Source organism: Diadema setosum, chromosome 22 (assembly GCF_964275005.1).
Source record: "Diadema setosum chromosome 22, eeDiaSeto1, whole genome shotgun sequence".
Lineage (NCBI taxonomy): Eukaryota > Metazoa > Echinodermata > Echinoidea > Diadematoida > Diadematidae > Diadema > Diadema setosum.
Window position 1 is genome coordinate 24,377,731 of NC_092706.1, and position 19,098 is coordinate 24,396,828.

Here is a 19,098-nt window from a genome sequence, read left to right on the forward strand (position 1 = left end):
TGCAAGTGATTGTGAGTTTCAGTGAGCATCGGTGAGCTGAAGATATTCGCGTTAGAAGACAACATTCTCTGCATCATAAGCAATGAAATGCATCAAACAGTCGCCGAAATTAATCATTTAGGTTTAATCGACCCATGTAAGTATTCCTAGTAGTTTTTGTTAAAAAATTAAGGAAATATAGCGCCGAAACGGCACCTGTTTTGTACAACTCCTCGATCTGAATGCGAAAACGGCACAGCCCCAACGCTGCACGTTGGGGCTCGTCGCAGTTAGTACGTAGCTAGCCCGCGCTCGTAATTCGATTTTGGGTCGGGTTGACCCAGTTTGAAAATTGATTTTAAAACGGTGATTTTCTCTCTTTTATCGAATGGTATAGACAAAGAGCAACAGGTGAGGTATGTTACTGTTATAACTTGTACTTGAAGTCATATTGGACCTGTTTTATGCAGTTTTGATTTTCGTGGGTTTGCAAATGTGGGCTAGTACCTTTAAGAAATTCTTTTTCTGCATTGTTCGTGGAAATGGTAGATTTGAGACATTTACATTTTATGTGTGGGATGATAGCAGCACTTTGACTATTAATCCTACTTGATCGTGGAATTTCCACTGACTTTGCACGGGACCTTATTTCTTTTTCGACAGTGCTGGCCTCATGCCATGCATTTGTGTGTGTGTGTGTGTGTGTGTGTGTGTGTTTCTCGATGGCCATGTTATTTGTGGTGCACGGAAAGGAAAACTGTGCAACGTGCCCGGGAGGTGTAAGTTTCACGTCTGACCCTCTCTTCCCCTTCTCCCGCAGACGCTGCAGACTGAAGCATCATGGGACGAAAGCTCAACCTGTCGCACCTGTCGGACAACGAGTGCCGGCAAATTCTGGACGTCATCCAGCGAGACTTCAGGGTGCGACACAACGAGAAGGAGCGTATAACGTGAGTACTGTCTGAATCCCGTCCGCATTATGATGAATAAGGTAACGTGTCTGTGAACGTGTAGCGACACATCTCACAACACGGTTAATTTTAATGCAGAACTACTCATTCCATCACACATAAACTGGAAGATGCACCCACAAGAATTACAAACACAATCTGAAGGGACTTACATATGTAGTTCACCTCTGAAACACTGAGAGGTATGAACCTCCTTTGGCAGTTTGTTCCAGATTGTGGGACTACGAGAAGAGAAAGTGCACTTACCAGCCTTTGGTGATGAGTTTTAGTGCTTACTGGTGCAGTATGCAGCTGATATTGGAAAAGAAAAGGAATTACCTCCTGTAATATTTTCGGAACATGCCAAGATAGTCAAGCAATTGACATTACTGTAAAATACATAGTATTATGTTGCAGTGATGTCAGTTGTTAACATTTTATCTTAACAACTGATATTTACTTCTTTTATGGTATATGCATTTTTTTTTCAGTCTTTTTGCTTTAGAGTAAAGTGCCTTGAGCATTTAATCAGAATGAAAAATGGTTGCATAGAAATAGTATGTATGTATATGTATTATTATCAAGATATATTACATATATGTATTAATAATTAATATTATCAGTTTATGGTGTCAGAGGAAGTAACTTCTGATGAAGTTTGTCATGATGACATATAAGATACAACTCATATGAAAGATTGAGAGGAAGAAACCTGCAATTGTATGAGATATGACATGCGATATAAAGACAAATAAATCATAGAAGTGAACAGACACAAACACAGATGCACATACACACACACACACAGACACACATACAGTAGATTCTCTGGCATCATAACTCTGTTTTTTATTGAATAATCATCTGAATGTAAGAATGTAAGAATGTACAGCTTATCACAGAGAAAATGTGACAGCTTTATTTCCCTGGTCTGGGTTCAAAGTGAAAAATTATAGATGAATACATGAACATGTACATTTTAAGTACAACCGTACATGCACACACATGAGTGCTTATCCAGAGAGGAATGTTTAGCATATTCATGTAAAGCTATGACATTTACCTTGATTCACATGGATGTGGTTCAGTTGCCAGAGGACAACGGAACAAGGCAGTCTTCAAATGTAAAGGCATTCTATTGATAACTCACTTTAGAGGAGTCTGTGCCTTTGAATGTTTCTGTAACAAATATATGGTGTTATACAAATGCTGTGGATCACCATATCATCATCACATTAGGGAACGCACACACAAAAAATGTATCCTAATTATACAACTGTAGTATATTGAGTCACTGTGCTTGCATGCCTATATTCCTTGAAAGGAATAAGATGAATTTTATATATTGGCAAAAGAAAGACACAATCTTATTAATCATGTTAAAATGCAGACATCTTGCAGAGGATAAAATTTTTCTTTGGGAGTAATTATGATATCATGTATAAGCCAGAGAGAAGGAGAGAATTTACTAGTGTTTACTTTAGAGAGCCGTACTCTTTAAATTTGTCTTAAGTCTTGTCAAGTGAACGCTGCATTAGCAGTGCTTGCATCACCAGATTTCATATCAGATGAAAGATAGTTGCGATGACGATAAATGGCAGAAAACTAAGGAGCATGTCCATGCCAGCCAATCTTGTCGGCATATCAGGGCCAAAAGACATTTAAACTACCTTAGCAATGGAGGATAAAGTGTTTTGTGCAAATTAGAAAACAAAACAAAAATCCATTTTCACTTTCAGAATAAAATAAAATTTCACTGCAATAGTAATTTTCCCTACATTATGGAAATTAGAAAACAAAACAATTTTTTTTTTTTCTTTTCTGAACAAAATCAACTTCACTCTAGATAGTAATGATTTTCTATACAGGATGATTATAATTCTCTAATTATCTGCCATTACTCTTCATTAGGTACATTGACTTCTGGCTCAATGCTGATATGAGTTTTATCTATTTAGTGCTAATTTGATGAGATTGTTTTTTTTTTTTTATGGAATGAATTGATTTTTTAATAGGCTCTGTATAAATAAGTGATTTTTCTCACCCACATAATTGTTTAATGTAAAATCTCAAATCCATATAACATGTGCCTGCATAGTTGAAAAGGCTTGTGGCAATGGCAGTGTTTCCATTGAACTAAGAGAAAAGTCTGAACTCTCCGAGCAGTTTGGAAATTTTTTTTCCTGTTTTGTTTTGTTTTCTAGCAGCCAACAAATGAGAGGGAGAGAGAGCGAGAGAGAGAGAGAGAGCGAGAGAGAGAGAGAGAATAGATAAGAAGCGCTGGGTAAATTATGCATTACCAGTGAGTGGGCAGAAATTTGTGTAATAGGTTTACTTTATGTATGTATGCACATGTGTGGGTTGTATAATATCTGTATGTGTATGTGGGGGTGGGGTGTATTTGGGTGTGTGTTTGACATTACTGTGATTTTAGTATAAAACATGCTATGATGTTAAAGTTTTAATCATTTTCCATACCTCTCATTCTGATTCAGCAAAGTAAAGTCATGGTTGTTTACAAGTATGTTACAAGTATTTAGTATGCAGTGTAGAGAGCCGTACTCTTTGAAGAAATAATTTACCATTTGCAGATGAAACAAAAACCCAAGATTAGTGTTTTATAATAGTTATAAAATGTGAGATAGGGATAGAAACAACCACCCTAAAAATTGCAATCAGTAAAATCGATGTTAAGAATTGTTAAATTGATACAAAATGTGAACAGTAGTTATAATAAAATGTTTCCAGACTAAACCATCTACAGTTATGGTTTATTGAGAAAAATACAGATATCTCCTCATATTTCAGGCTTTATTGCAAAAATCTTATATGATAGGATGTTTTATGGTACAACAGACCTACACATATATATGCATTAGATATCATATCTTGAAAAATTTTTTAAATCACTGTTCCCAAAGGTAAACAGAACCTTTAAAGTTGTCATGGTCACGTCAAGTGAACGCTACATTAGCAGTGCTTGCATCACCAGATTTCATATCAGCTGAAAGATAGTCCCGCTGACGATCAATGGCAGAAAACTCAGGAGCATGTCCACGCCAGCCGATCTTGTCAGCATATCAGGGCCGGAAGACATTTAGGCTACCTTACCAGGTTGTTGGATCATTTAGCAGATGAGGTGTTGCTTCACTTCACACCCAGTTTCTGATACGTGCTTGCCGCTATTTTGTTTGGGAAGCCAAAGAAGCCGGGGTACCTGTTTCACAGCAGATGTTTTCCTCTTATGTGTCCACTTGCTGCAGATTCACAGACAAATATAAAGCTGAGCTAGAAATGTCTCATTGATCCAGTTATTTTCCATACTACTGGTATGTATTAATCGAAAGAGCTGTTTCAAGACCTGGGTAACATTTCATAAAAGATGTTAGGGTAGCAGCTGTTGCTAGAATAGCAATTTCTGGTAGCAACAGCCAATCAGGAAGCTGGATTTGTGCTGTTACCATGACACTTGCCATTCCAGCAAGAGTTTCTTCCATAGCAACTATTTTTTTTTTCTGTGAAATGGAGCCCTGGCATACCCCATATCCACTAGAAAGGAGTGTCTGCAATGACAAATCTTCATGGAGTATATTATGGTGCCCTTTAGGCACATTTTGTTCTAGCTAGATCATATTCTTTTCTGCCACGCATTCCTGATAATGTTTGCAGATCTACAGTGTATTTTGTTGAGTGTTTGATGCCTTCACTGATTGAAAATCACATTCTTAGTGTAGAAGAAAGACCAGGAAATTCAGTGAGAACTCTCCAGGGGAGATTTTGACATTAGGCGTTTTCACATCAGCCCAATGTTTCGAAATAGAGCGCTGTTTTCTGACTTGGGAAATTTTCCCGACAGCGAAATAGCGCGCTATTTGATAATGTGAACACAAATTAGCGCGCTAATTGTATCACTCTGACCGAGAAAATTTCTCGTCTCCAACTCGAAAAATTTCTGAAATAGCGGGATAGTAGCACGCTATTTGATAATGTGAAAACGACTCGAGAAATTAGCGTGATGAATCCCATCATGCCTAGCGTGTGTGACCCGATCGATCGAGACACACTGCACACAAATCATGAGGAATTTTTGAGAGGGCACACACATTACTGATGCTGTTTGCACATACTCAGCTGTCGAATTAGCTATTTTAAAATTTCTAACTATTCGGGCTACTCGCTCTTCGGGCTGATGTGAATAAGAAATGAAATAGCGCTCTAATTCGCAATGGCGGAAAATATTTCGAGCTTGGATTTTTATCGGGCTGATGTGAAAACGCCTAAAGCTCGATACATAATGTGTGTCTGCTAGCATGTATATCTCAACATCAGCTGTATTAATGTGCAACGCATGACAAGATATTGATGAAGAAGAAGTATTAGATATTTAAAAAGGGATGGTACAGTATTGGTGGAAATGAGAATTGGACTTTTAACTTTTTTCGAGATACCAAGAAAACACTTATGAAGTAGTACAGAGTATACCATTCTAAGAGGAATTCAAAGTTTATTTGATGAAAATCGGGTTTGGAATGACCGAAACATCAAAAAAACAAAGTAAAACAAAGTGATCGTAAAAAGTGTGGGTCCCACACTTTATTAGAATCGCTCTGTTTTGGATATCTCAGCCATTTCAAAACCAATTTTCATCAAATAAATGTTGAATTCCTCATAGAATTACATGCTCTTTCATGTTTGATAAGAGGTTTCTCATTATCTCACTAAAAAATGTTAGAAACCTGAAATTAGGTCTCAACCAAAACTATACTATCCCTTTAAGGTATAACGCATGGTAGAAATTAGGGCAATTATTCACTTAGCAGGGGACACTGCTCTCAAATCAAAGCAGAGTTTCAAAGCGTAGTAGATGTAATACTATGCTGCCAGACATAACGACACCGGTCACAACATGCACACGTGCGTGATGTTTCATCTCATTTGATTGTGAATTAAAAGCAAAACAAAACTGTTCCCATGTGTAATGCATATCTATCTGTCTGTCTATCTATATCTATCTGCCTATATATCTACATCTATATCTAATATCTATCTATATCTATATATATATATATATATATATATATATATATATATGTATATATATATATATATATATATATATATATATATACACATATATGTATATATATATATATATATATATATATATATATATATATATATATATATATATATATTTCCTTACCTTGTTTGTAACATGACTGTAGAATGAACAGGGTTTTGAAAGCCCACGTCAGTGTGCCCACAATTCCACTCTTTCTTCACCATTTATTTTAGGTCCCTTGTAGTGGATGCCACGACCAGCAGGATTTGCATTTGATCAATTCATGAGATAGTGTTGACAAAGTGAACCCCAATATTGAACCCCATCTCAAACACAGCTTTACGGAGAGCTTGTAGTCTTGATCCAGACTGTTTTTCTTTGTCTTCCTCAATGAGGTATTACATTGTATTGCTTTCTTCTTTGTTTGTGACTGACAGAGATTAAGAACAAAGAAAAAAAAACCAACAAAAATAAACACTCAAATTTCCTTCGGAAGATTACATTATCATTCATATCACCCAGTCAAGATTCTGTTTTATAGTAAAAATTGATTTCTAGTAGAAATGTTAATATCATGGAGAGAAATCTACTTTTTCAGCCTTGAAAAAATGGGTGAGAATAAAATTTCCCTAGTCATATGCTTCATAATATTATGATTTGTAATAGTAAATACAATGGATAAAACATGGAAAAGGATAAAAATTATGTACGCTTAACCTGTTGAAGACGAGTCCTAAGTATACTCTGGCAGGTGTCTATGGAAAATGGAAGTTGTGGCAAAATCAGCCTGTCCTCAACGGGTTAATTGCAGGTACTGCAGGAATCAAAATCATATTGGTGTATTGTTTGGTAACAAATATGAGCAGGTGTGAATCATTTAATCGTCAAAAGTCAGAAGTAAAGGGATGATTTTTTTTGGAAATGTTTTGAAATATTTTGATTTTGAGTGCAAGAGAAAAACGAAACCAAAGTGGGAATTTTATTAGTCTAGGATTGGGTAACTGGTTAGGATGTGGGCGGTGCAGGGAGGAGAAATTGGGTATTTTTGTTAACCGCGCAGCTTATCTGTGTCTCTGTCGGCCCACTCTTCACGCCTCTTGTTTGCTGCTCCCCCTCGCTATATTCCAAATCAGGTGACGACAGACCTGGGTCCTCCTAATGTCGTCTTGCTCCCACTGTTTGTGAATTCGGCAACATACCCTCCCCCGCACAATCCCTATTATGCATTGCCTCCTACTGCCATCCATTTATACATAAACAGATAGTAAAAAGAATGGTGTAAATCTCATGAATATTAATATATATTGCAGTAAAACAGTCTTGAATTCTTGAAAAGTAGTATTGGATAATACTTTCTAAACAAACTGATTTAAATGCCATACATTGTAGCATGGTTTTAGCAAAAACAAAGACAAAATCAAAAATGAAACAAATCCCCCAAAGAAGCCTGAAACAAAACAAAACAAAACAAAACAAAACAAAAAAGAATTGTTAGGATAATTAGAAACAAGCAAGCACATACATAGACTTTAAACACTTTCAAGTCTTGAACAGTGCTTACATTTAAGCTCTAGGTAAGCTTATTTTTTGTTGCTTTTTTGTTCTTCACGAATTTGCACATGATTCGGCACGCCGTACACCGGGGTACCGTTGTAACCTGGGGTTCGGCATTGTGTAGCACCGTCTCGTGTCCATTATCATACAGTTGTACAATGTTGTCATGGCGACTCTTTTCTCATCATCAGCACCGATATAAATGGATCCAAATGCCGATAATCCTTCCATGTCAACTTTTAAACAGTGAAGATTACATCAGAGCTTGTAAATGAGGGAAAAAAGTTATTATTACATATAGCATGCATACACATGTATTGTTGCATAATCACGAACAAGAAAACATTTTTGTACAAAATAGTGCAATTTTTTTTTTCTATGCATTTTAGATAACCCAGGGTACAACGCTGACAAAGAAATAAATAATCCAACAAAATGGTGAATTTTCATTCAGTAGGCCTATCCCAGAGGACCAAATATTGCATCATACACTACATTGTACATTGGATAGGATTTTAAACAGATACATATTAATCCCATTATTATCAGAGACAAGGCATGTCACCATTACGTCACCTCTTCAAAAGCTGAATTTGGCATTAAGAAGACAAGATGGTAGAACACAACATAGTAGAATGCAGTAAAATAATCAGTGGCCAGTATTTCATTGAAAGTAATTGGTCCAGGTTACATTCAGTACAACAAGCCATGGGTAGGGCAATGTCAGTTTACTTTGCATTATATTCTGTTTGCCATTGATGGAAGCCATGTGTCAATTCTCACATCGAAGCATTGCAACTTTGGTTGTTTTAGTTCCTTTTTTTTAAGAAGAGAAATTTAATTTCAGCAACAGGTGGAAGGTGGTGGTAAATACTGACTTAAACCTGTTTAACCTGTTGCAGACTAATTCCAAGTTTACTTGGGCAGGTGTTTGTGGGAAATGCATGTTGTAGCAAAATCAGCCCATCCAGCTGGCTATTAGACATGTTCCACTTTGGGATATGTGTGTTGTAGGAAAATAATCTAGTAGTCAATTGGTTAAGACCTTTGTTTTGCCCAACTGGATGCTTTATGCCATTTCTACACTGTATCTTTTCCTACTGCAAGATATTTTGAATTACTTTTGAATCATGATTTAGGACAAACTGATTTAGTGTCTACTTTCATAGCTGAAATTTCCAAGTACACGTGTATGGTTATTACATCTACAGATGATGTGAACCTGATAGAAATCCCACTCTCATACAATAGCAAACCTTCACAAACCTACTCACACACACAGACATACACATGAAGGGGGCCACAGATAGGGCAGTTTACGTAGTGATATCTGAGGGAGGCCACCATGGGCAGTTCATAACCTTATAAAAGACATTATTTACCATTTGCAGATGAAACAAAAAGCCCAGCTTTAGATTATTGCTTCAAAATAGTTCTAGAATGTGAGTTAGGGATAGACACAACCAATGTAAAAAAAATTATGTTAATCAGTATAATAAACATTATGTGTTGTTTACAAAATGTGAACAAAAGCTATACATTGTTTCTAGACTAAACTGCCTACAGTTATGGTTTATTCCAAAAAAATAGTGATATCTCCTTATATTTCAGGCTTCATTGCAAAATTTTTATATGGTAGGATGTTTTATAATACAATTGACCTACAAATATGCATCAAATGTGATAAATCAAACATTTTCTTTTAAATAATTGCTTTCAAAGGTAAACAATACCTTTCCTGTTACTAGGCCAAGTTTCACTGATTTGATATGGCAATGTGCTTCAATATTGCATCATAGCATGGAACTACATGGATCTCACTCTGCTGGTTTCACAGTGGTCTTTACTTCCTTCTGCATTGCTTTGTCACAGTGGAATATCAAAGGCAGAAAAATATTGTGTGATGCAAATGTGTAAATGCACTATATCAGATACTGTATTTCCTTTCATTTTTCCCGTCTAGCTGATCATTTTTTCCCCACATCAATATAAGAACAATTTGCTGCAGCAAGAATACAAAATAAATAAAAAAATGGTAAAGTGCACTTAACAGCATTTATGAGATGTGGTTCTGAATGATAGGATCAGTGTTTTTGATTCATTATGTCTACAATTTGTCAACATGGTGAATAAACAATGCATTCTCTAGTGACGCTATAATCGAAAGAAAAGAGAGAAAAAAAAAAAGGAAATATGTAAATACCCCTTTATTATTCATGCAACAGACCGAGGTTAATGTTAAAATACTTTGTGATATATATCATAGCTTTATATTTGAGTTGAATATGAATGAAAGTAGAGTAGGTTTCTTACTTTACAACAAAATATGCTACATACTGGTCAAAAGAATATTCAAATCATCAAAATACAATGCAAGGCATAGAATTATTTACAATAGTATTTAAATGAACAATGAATGGATAAATAAAGCAAGGCTTATTTTCTTAAAAAGAATAACAAAACCAAAGATTTAGGTTTGTAATGAGAGAACTATGAAATATGATTGAACCAACTGAAAGTGGTGCTTGCAAATTCAACTTGGTTCCTCTGTAAAGATTTGTTGTTGTTGTTTTTTTTTTCAAACTGGGGGGTAATTCTATATCATCAGTACGTGACTGAATTAAAAATAAATAAGATTAGATCTTTCTAAAGCAATTGCTTGTATGATTTTATCAACAAGGTAACCTGAAGGTTGTTTCTATGACACTGTACACAGCAGTTTCTATTTGGTGGCTACATGTAGTTTAGGCCTTGCTCGGTCCATTGTACCTTGTTATTCCAAAATCCCCAACTCCATGAACAAAGGGTTTAAAAAAATATATATCTTTTCCTAACCAGATTTTTTTTCTCGTTCATAATCAGTGAAATTGTAATTTATCTCTGCATGGTCACGCAAATTCTAAAATAATTGATGAATGAATATTGAATGCAAGCGTAGGTGAACGCACTAATGAAACAGTTCCATTACCAACAGTTCGTCTGTTGAGAATGAGAAGGGCATTAAGTGGTCGTGAACACTATGGCCCGAATTCACGAAGGTGGTACAAATGAAACCATGGTTTAAACCATGGACAAAAACCATGGAGCGCCGAGTGTCGCACGGAATATTTCGTTACGAAATTGGTCATTTCGTCGACAAAATGACCGTTTCGTTAACGAAATTATCATTTCGTGGACGAAATGTTCATTTAGTTACAAAATGTTGTCATTTCGTTACAAAATAATCATTTCATCGACGAAATGACTGATTTCGTAACGAAATATTTCATGCGACACTTGGCGCTCCATGGTTTTTGTCCATGGTTTAAACCATAGTTTCATTTGTACCACCTTCGTGAATTCGGGCCTATGGGTTTAGTTGCAACTTAACGCCTTTATCATTCTCAACCGACGAGTTGCAAATATTGTAGCTGTAATTTGTAGCCTGTCGCTGCATTATCTGATGAACATTAAATCCAAAGCATTGTAAAATGTGGTCTTATCTGTAGTTGAAAATATACATAGATGCAAATAAGTTTGATACCTCAGTGGCCACCTGTGAATTGTAATGTCTGTAGTAAGTTACACAAGATAGGTTCTTCTTAAATTGTCCTATTATGTGTGAATTCCAAACTAAATTTATATGTACCTGCTTCTCATTCAACTGCATGTAAACACTGAAGCTCATTGTGTCAAGAACCAGTCATGTTATAACCCGCTTTTGTTTCTTTCTGTTCCCGCAGTATTTTCTGTTTTATGATGTTTTTTGTTGTTGACATAAATAGGGACAAATTCTATACCTTTGGAAAATGTTAGGATCAAACGATGCCAAAACCAGTGTTCCCAGAAACTCCCTTAGGCTCTACCAGACTGATCGCATTTTGTGGAAAAGCAATCGCATTTCAGCTCTGGTAATGTACAATGTAATATCAGTACGACAGCTTTGGGAATACTGCATTTCTGAAAACTTGGTTATGCAAAGATTTATTGCAGATGTTTAATTATTCAATCCTCCCCCCCCCCAAAAAAAAAAAAGAAAAAAGAAAAAGAAAAAGAAAACAACAGCAACAACAGCAACAACAACAAAGCCAAAATAAAGGTTCCTGTGGTCATGGTTAACCTGGAAAAGTCAAGTAATTTTGAAAATTTTTTTCCAGGCCTGGAAAAGTCATTGAAAATGCAAAATTATAGATATATCATGGAAAAGTCATGGAAATCTAGAAATGTGTATGTTTTTTTTTGCAATTTAGTGATATTCTTTTTTTTTTTTTTGCCATTTTTTATTTTTGGAAAAATTTCATCTAATAAAATTGGACTAACTCGTTTGCTACAGACAGCATTAGGGTGATATGATTGTATACACTGTCACTTTACATGGACACTACTATCTAATAATAGATTTTCATTTATCTACCACTAACCTCTTAGGTTTTCTTTAAGTTACTATCTGGAGAAAGTCCTGGATTTCTTAAATTCTGCATAGAAAAGTCATGGAAAAGTCATGGATTTTTTTTTTAATGTAAAAGGGGCAGGAACCCTGAAAAATGAACAAACATATAGCAATGCAAAGGAATTGTTTGTATTTAGAGTGGTGATGGAAAACTTCTTTTTTTTTTTGTTAGCATGCATGAAGAATATTCAAGTTTACTTCAATGTGATACACTCCTCATTTATCATACGTACTTAAAGGAAAGTCTGTCATCTTTCCCAGTATGTGTGATTTGTATCGCATCATTGGATACCTATTACTCAGAAAAATTCCATCTGCTTTCCCCAAATAACAATTCATCATGAGAAGTGGGCCATGGTTTCCTAGAACACCTTGAATACTTCCTGATAATGCCTTTTGCAGTCACAAACTTTCCATTTGCTGTGAAATGATTCGGAGAGGTGTTAGGAGCTAAGGATGAAATTGGGATCGAGGGTGATGCTCGATTCGTCAATCCCCTTTAGAATGGAAACGACTGATGGGCTGTGTGCAGCTTTATGACATTTTGAATTGTCCTGTTACAGCTAGACAGAGGGCATTGCGTTCTTCTGGCTTCACCACCATTTATTTCCAACTCCTGTCAAATGAAGTTGATGCATTTTATGATGTGTGTGATATTTTTTTGTGTGTGCATGTCACGAGACCAACACCCACGAGTCCTACAGCCTACGAGTCATACAGCCCACGAGTTTGACAATAGGCAAGCAAGGCCCACGAGACCGACACGTTAAACCCCGTGTTGTATCTGTTGAACTCGTGGGCTGTTTTTACCTAGTGTCGGTCTCATGGGTTTTATTTGTCTAGTGTCGAACTCGTGGGCTGTATGACTCGTGGGTGTCGGTCTTGTGGGATGACCCCATTTTTTTCCCCTTCAAAGCTTAACACCCTTTGTGCAAAGATCTTTGATAATTCTGTATTTAAGTTATTCAAGATATGAATGAAGTTAAGGGAAGATAATGCACAATTTTGCTTCTGTGGAACCAGAAAGGTTTGTATGCATTTTAATTTTGCAAATTTTGCCAAGATTTGCAAAATTAAAACACACGTGAAAGTTTTTCTACACTATTCTTTATATGCTTTGAATGCCATTGACAATTCATGAAAATTTCATGCCGTGAAATGTCTGGCTTTGTACAGTAAATCTATACACATTTTTTTTTCTTTTCACACCATATTCTGTTACAGTATTCTACAAGATCGATTGTGTACAAAAGTATATCAGACTAGAGTAAAATTCAGGCTGAAGTGCTCTTTGTAATATATTCTTAATTTACAAGATTATCTTACATTTGATAACTTTTTATCAATTGGTATTCATATTCACCTCTGTAATCTAGCTCATATTGCACTTTTGTTAAACTGACTGAATCTGCTAACAATTGCAGAACTGCTCAAATGTCCAATAACAAGCCGTCAATGACCGTGGATCATGTAATCCTGTATGATCCCCATTACGTGTGCAGTGGCCTTCACATGCTATTGTTGCCTGATTTTACCTCTGTACATATAACTAACTTGACTCTCTGATATTTTCCTTGGCTTTATCTGTAGTTTATCCCTGGAATATGATGATATTAAAGTGATCAAGCCCATACAAGCATAATAAAATGCTTCTGTCTAACTAAAAGGTCATGGTAACATAATAGGGAGGGATGGAGATTAGCTAATATTTGAAGAGTTTATTTTCAAAAACGACAAGTCCATTTTTGAAGATTTTTAAGTACGGTCTCTGTCATTAAGTACAAAATAATACCTTTTAAATGATATATTGGTCACTATTATAAAGGTACATTTTTGAAGTTTTGGTCAAAAGAAGCAAAAATTTTCTCATTATTCTCTTTATTTTTCTTGACCTTTAATCAGAAATATCTCCATTTGGCAAATATGGACTTATCGGTTTTTGCGAACAAACTCTTCATTTGTTCATTCAAAATTTTTAGACATCTGCCGCGATCTGCTAAAAGCAGTATAGTTCACCCATTGAGGACAGACTGATTTTGCTATAAACACGCATTCCCCATGGACACCTGCCCAAGTATTCTCAGGACACGACTTCAACAGGGTAATAGGGTTTAACATTACAGCCAACTTTCTAAATGGGTTAAGGTTTACAAGAATGACAAAATATTTATTGATTTATTGGTTATAACATTACTATACTACATGGAATGCAGCATCTTTTATTTTTTTATTTTTTATTTTTATTTTTTTTTTTATTATTTTTTTTTTTTACTCCAGTAGTAACATTTTGCTCTTGGAGATCATCATTATTCATGGCATTCTGTTTTATATAATCTTTATCATTCATGGTGCACTAACATAGCCTTCGATTAGCCTGTCTTAGGATGAGATGACTTTGCTATTTAACACACATTTCCCATAGACACCTGCCCTACAGTACATGAGTTTACTGGGGACTACAGTTGTAGTCTTGAACAGGTTAACCCATTGAAGACAAGTCCCGAGTATACTTGGGCAAGTATCTATGGGTAATACGTGTTGCAGCAAAATCAGTCTGTCCTCAACGGGTTAAGCACAAAGTTGGATGACTTCAGGAAGCAGACATGAAAGAGGGGCACACATTAGGCACTCTCGGAGACTTATTATTCTACTTCCACATCATCTGGAGATGGCATCCTTTATACAGTCATTGGTTTTGATTTCTTTCTGGCCTTTTGTAACATTTTATGCCGCCTCCGCACAACTTCCAGAAGGTTTTGTGCCAGCGTTGGTACAGATGTGCACTGGCAAAATGTAGTGTGTGTTTTTTGACCTTTCATCACAAGAGCCCAGAAAGAGCAAAAACAAAAACACTAGCAAAAACATAAAACGAAGAAAGAAAGAAAGAAAAAAAAAAACATGCTTGGGTTGAGTTTCCAGAAGTCCTGGAATTGCATTTGGGTTCAGCTGTGGGAGATATATGTTTACCTACTTTTTTTTCTCTCTCTCTTTCAAGCAGTGTTCTCTTTGCACATTTGGCAGAACCACTTTTTTCTGTTTCAGGTCAATGCTCCATCTTTCTTTTTTGTTGTGTATTGTATGAAAAAGCTTTGATAGCTTTGAAAACTTAATACTGCATTTCTCTCTTTCTTTTTTTCCTCCTCCAGTATCAGCAATATGCTTTCAGAGATCAGTCACAGTATTTTGTTTTGTTTTGTCATATCTTAACATGTTATTGATAATTATAATGTGCCTTCTAAAGTTGAGAATCTGTTCTGCTAGAATTTGTCACTATTCTACAAAGAAACAAACAAACAAAATTCTTATTTGAAACCTTCTTTTGTGTGTTTTCAGTATTGTTTTGCCATCAGCAATTCCGGAAAATATTATAAATGCTTTCCTGGAATTGCGATTATGGGTAATATACCTCTGTACTATGTTTTCCGATGAGGTGTTACCTTTTAGCATGTGATACATGACACTGTCCTTTCAAAATTCATGTTAGATTATTTTTACTCTCTCTCCGATGAGGTTATTATTCCACACCTCATTAAAATTTATTGGATGTCTCATGATTCTGATAATCATGCATTCAGTGGTATCTACCAACTCCATGCATGAATAATGTAATTAATATGCTATGAAAAATTGCTTTATCATCACTTTCAAAGACTCGTCCAAAATAAAGATATTAAAGCTCACTTTGATATTTGCTACTTTATTCACAGTGCAAATACTCAAATTTGATTGCTGATCAGATTTTTTTATAGCATTTGTCAGACGCCAAAGAATATAGATGACTCGAATTTATGACATGAAACACAAGTGTATTGCCACTTCTGTCCTGTTCCTAGAGCTGTTTGATGGTAAGAGCACATGTGCATGCAGTTTTTGTAGTATTTTACGATTGATTTGTGTCAAGCTGTTTTCAGTGAGATGTTAATGATAGGCCATTGCACTTGATGGCTGTATTTGAAGCTCCAACAAAAGAGTACAACTTGTAAGACATTTGGATTCACAAATACATCAGTTGCATTTAATTTTTCCACTTGCACAACTGAAATCATTATGACAAAAATCAACAATTTCACATCAAAATATAAATGACAGTACCCCCACCCAAAATAGACATAATTACATGTATACGTACAAATATTTCATCATATCTTGACCCGTTGAGGACGGGCTGATTTTGCTACAACACACATTTCCCATAGACACTTGCCAGAGTATACTCGCAACTCTTCCTCAACGGGTTAAGATGAACAGGTGGAGGAGACCTGCCATTAATAAGCAATTGGCTTGACAGGGATAATGGACTATGGCAAATATGTCTATAGAGTGCTCCCTTATTTTTAACTGAAGGAACACAACACATACACACAGATGAAAGGGATAGTATAGTTTTTGTTGAGATGGGGATTCAGGTTTTAACTTTATGCGAGATAATTAGAAACCACTTTATGTAAGATATGAAAGAGCATAACATTCTACAAGGAATTCAATGTTTACACATTATGAAATTCTGTTTTGAAATGGCTAAGATATCCAAAATAAAGTTAAACAAAGTGGTCTTGATAAAAGGTGGGACCCACCTTTTATCAGGATCTCTTTGTTTTTGGATATCTCAGGCATTTTAGAATCAATTTTCATCAAATAAACTTTAAATTCTTTGTAGAATTGTATTCTCTTTCAGATTTCATTTAGGTGGTTTCTAATTATCTCGCAGAAAGTTAAAACCTGAATTCCCATCTCAACCAAAACTACATTATCTCTTTAACAACTTTAATTTCCAAGCATTTTTAACATTGTCAAAGTTAATTGTCCAGAAATATCACAAAATTAATTGCTCAAAATACTTTGAAGTCAGTTGCCCAAAATAACAGGTATGGCCTCTTTGTAATGAAGTAAGGTGAGCATAAGAGAAGAAAGTGTAGTGTGTTTTACAAATGTGACCTGTCACAACAAAAGGATCCTAAAGTTGCTGACAGCTGAGCCGAGAAAATCAAGTTTGAAGTCAGATCGTTAAAATCGGTCAAAACGAACAAATTTCTGTTCTTGGTGTAATTTTGTAGTCTAATGTATTGTCTATCATCTGCCGAAATTTCGAAGCAAAATGATCAAAGGTAAGGCAAGAAATTAGTGTTTTTCTGGGCCATGATTTTTCAACTTTCAACGGAACAGAAACGTGTCCGAAGATTTGGATTTAGTGCCGCAGCTAGACTCTGCCCCTAGCAAGGAGAGAGTGATATTACTGGTCAGTGCGTAGCATCCTGGCTACTGATTGGTCCTGCATAGACCACTGGGGCTAAGCTTGAATGAACATCTGGGATGTTGTTAGGAGCATACTGTCTATTGTCAAGAAGTGAAAACTGTCTTGCCTTCCCTTGAACATTATGGCATTGGAAGGAAAACTTTGAAGGCAGTTTTCTCGAAACACTGATTTCCTAAACCACTTGATATGTGCTAATAAAATCATTGATATCTCCTCAACCGAGTACTTTTATGACTCATGTTATGTATGAAATTAAAGCGGAAGAGAAAGGGAATAATGAATGTTATTTTCAGAAAATTGTTTCTCCCTGACTTTTGGATCCTTTTGTTGCAGCAGGTCACAAATGTATTTTCTTTCGGCAAACCTGTTTGGTCTTTTGGTGCCCCTGTAGAATGCTGCAAGAGATTACCACCCCATTGCTTGGACTGCATCCCCCACGTGATGATATGCATTCAGACTATGGGTGCCACGCTGCTGCAGGGACCCAACGATGCATGCTAGCCAAACCTCAAGAGGGGCCCTGTTTCTCGTCAGACCTCATTAATATTCACGGGGCTCATCTGGCATATGAAATACATGCGGGAAATCAATATTTATGACGATCTTGTGTGGAGGGACAGATAAAGTGGAATGACTGAAAGAGAGAGAGAGAGGAAGTTTGGAGTGTGTGTGTGTGTGTGTGTGTATGTGTGTGTGAGGAGATAGATAGATGGATAAAGAGAGAGAGAAAAAGAGATAGGTAGATAGAGAGAGAGAAAAAGAGATAGGTAGATAGGGAGAGATAGAAAGGTAGATAGATAGATAGATAGAGAGATAGATTGGTAAATAGAAAGATAAAGATAGGTAGATAAATAGATAGATAGATAGATAGAGAGAGAGATAGATTGGTAAATAGAAAGATAGAGATAGATAGGTAGATAGATAGAGAGATAGATGGAGAGAAAGATAGGTAGATAGAAAGATAGAGATAGAGAAATAGATATATAGGTAGGTAGATAGATAGATGGATAGAGAGATAGATAGGTAGATAGAAAGATAGAGATAGATAGATAGATAGGTAGGTAGATAGATAGAGATAGATAGATAGATAGATAAATAAATAAATAGATAAGTAAATAAATAGAAAGGTAAGATGACAGATCTGAGAATATTTTCTATTCCTTCCAAGTCACTTTGACTACCAGGTCATAATATTAAAGCAAGCTGCTGAAAAAGGAGATTTACCTTTTCCATTAATTTTGTATCATACAAAGAGCAGTTATGTGCATTTTGAGCAGGGAAGTGGTGACAATTTCAAAATTTGCCCAGATGTCCTAAAACTGTCAATGAATGGGGTTATATAATCCCAGCAATCTCGATTGATTTGCAATGGCCTTTTTGCAGGACTGTCAGATTGTATTACCGTAGTAAGCTGACTAATATGATGAATTCCTGTAAGCTTTTTGGGGGGCTGGAGGAATTAACCACATGCCACTATTATTGCTTAACCATTTGAACAAAGTTGATGAGTTCAAAAAATTATTAGTTTGCTTTCTTAGCCTACTTGTTCTGTGGTTCTTTTGTATGCTGTAGGCCTATTTGACAAGTGTGACTATTGGCGCAAAAGTTCCCTCGCCGAATGTGACCTTTTGCACAAACACAAGTACCATGCATGATATGTTCTACTACTTAATGTTGATACAGTGAACTTCAAACAATATTTCATTTTATGTGTGTGTCACCTGTGCCTTTTTGTATTTACGTTTCTACCTTGTTTCTGCTTCGAAATTCACCAAGCTCCTTCTTTGTAATTATTATCGTAAGTGCTCAGTTGCATTATCCCGTTGAGGACAGGCTAATTTTGCAACAACACGCATTTCCCATAGACACC

The 19,098-nt window shown here is 35.9% G+C and overlaps 1 protein-coding gene across 1 annotated transcript in view; it reads left to right on the forward strand.

Moving 5' to 3' along the window:
* The first annotated feature begins 819 nt into the window (after window positions 1–819).
* LOC140245224 (uncharacterized) overlaps window positions 820–19,098 on the forward strand; it is a 116,455-nt gene continuing 98,176 nt past the window's right edge. The window contains exon 1 of the mRNA XM_072324811.1: window positions 820–929. Coding sequence (XP_072180912.1) covers window positions 820–929 — 110 coding nt within the window. The remainder of the gene's footprint in view (window positions 930–19,098) is intronic.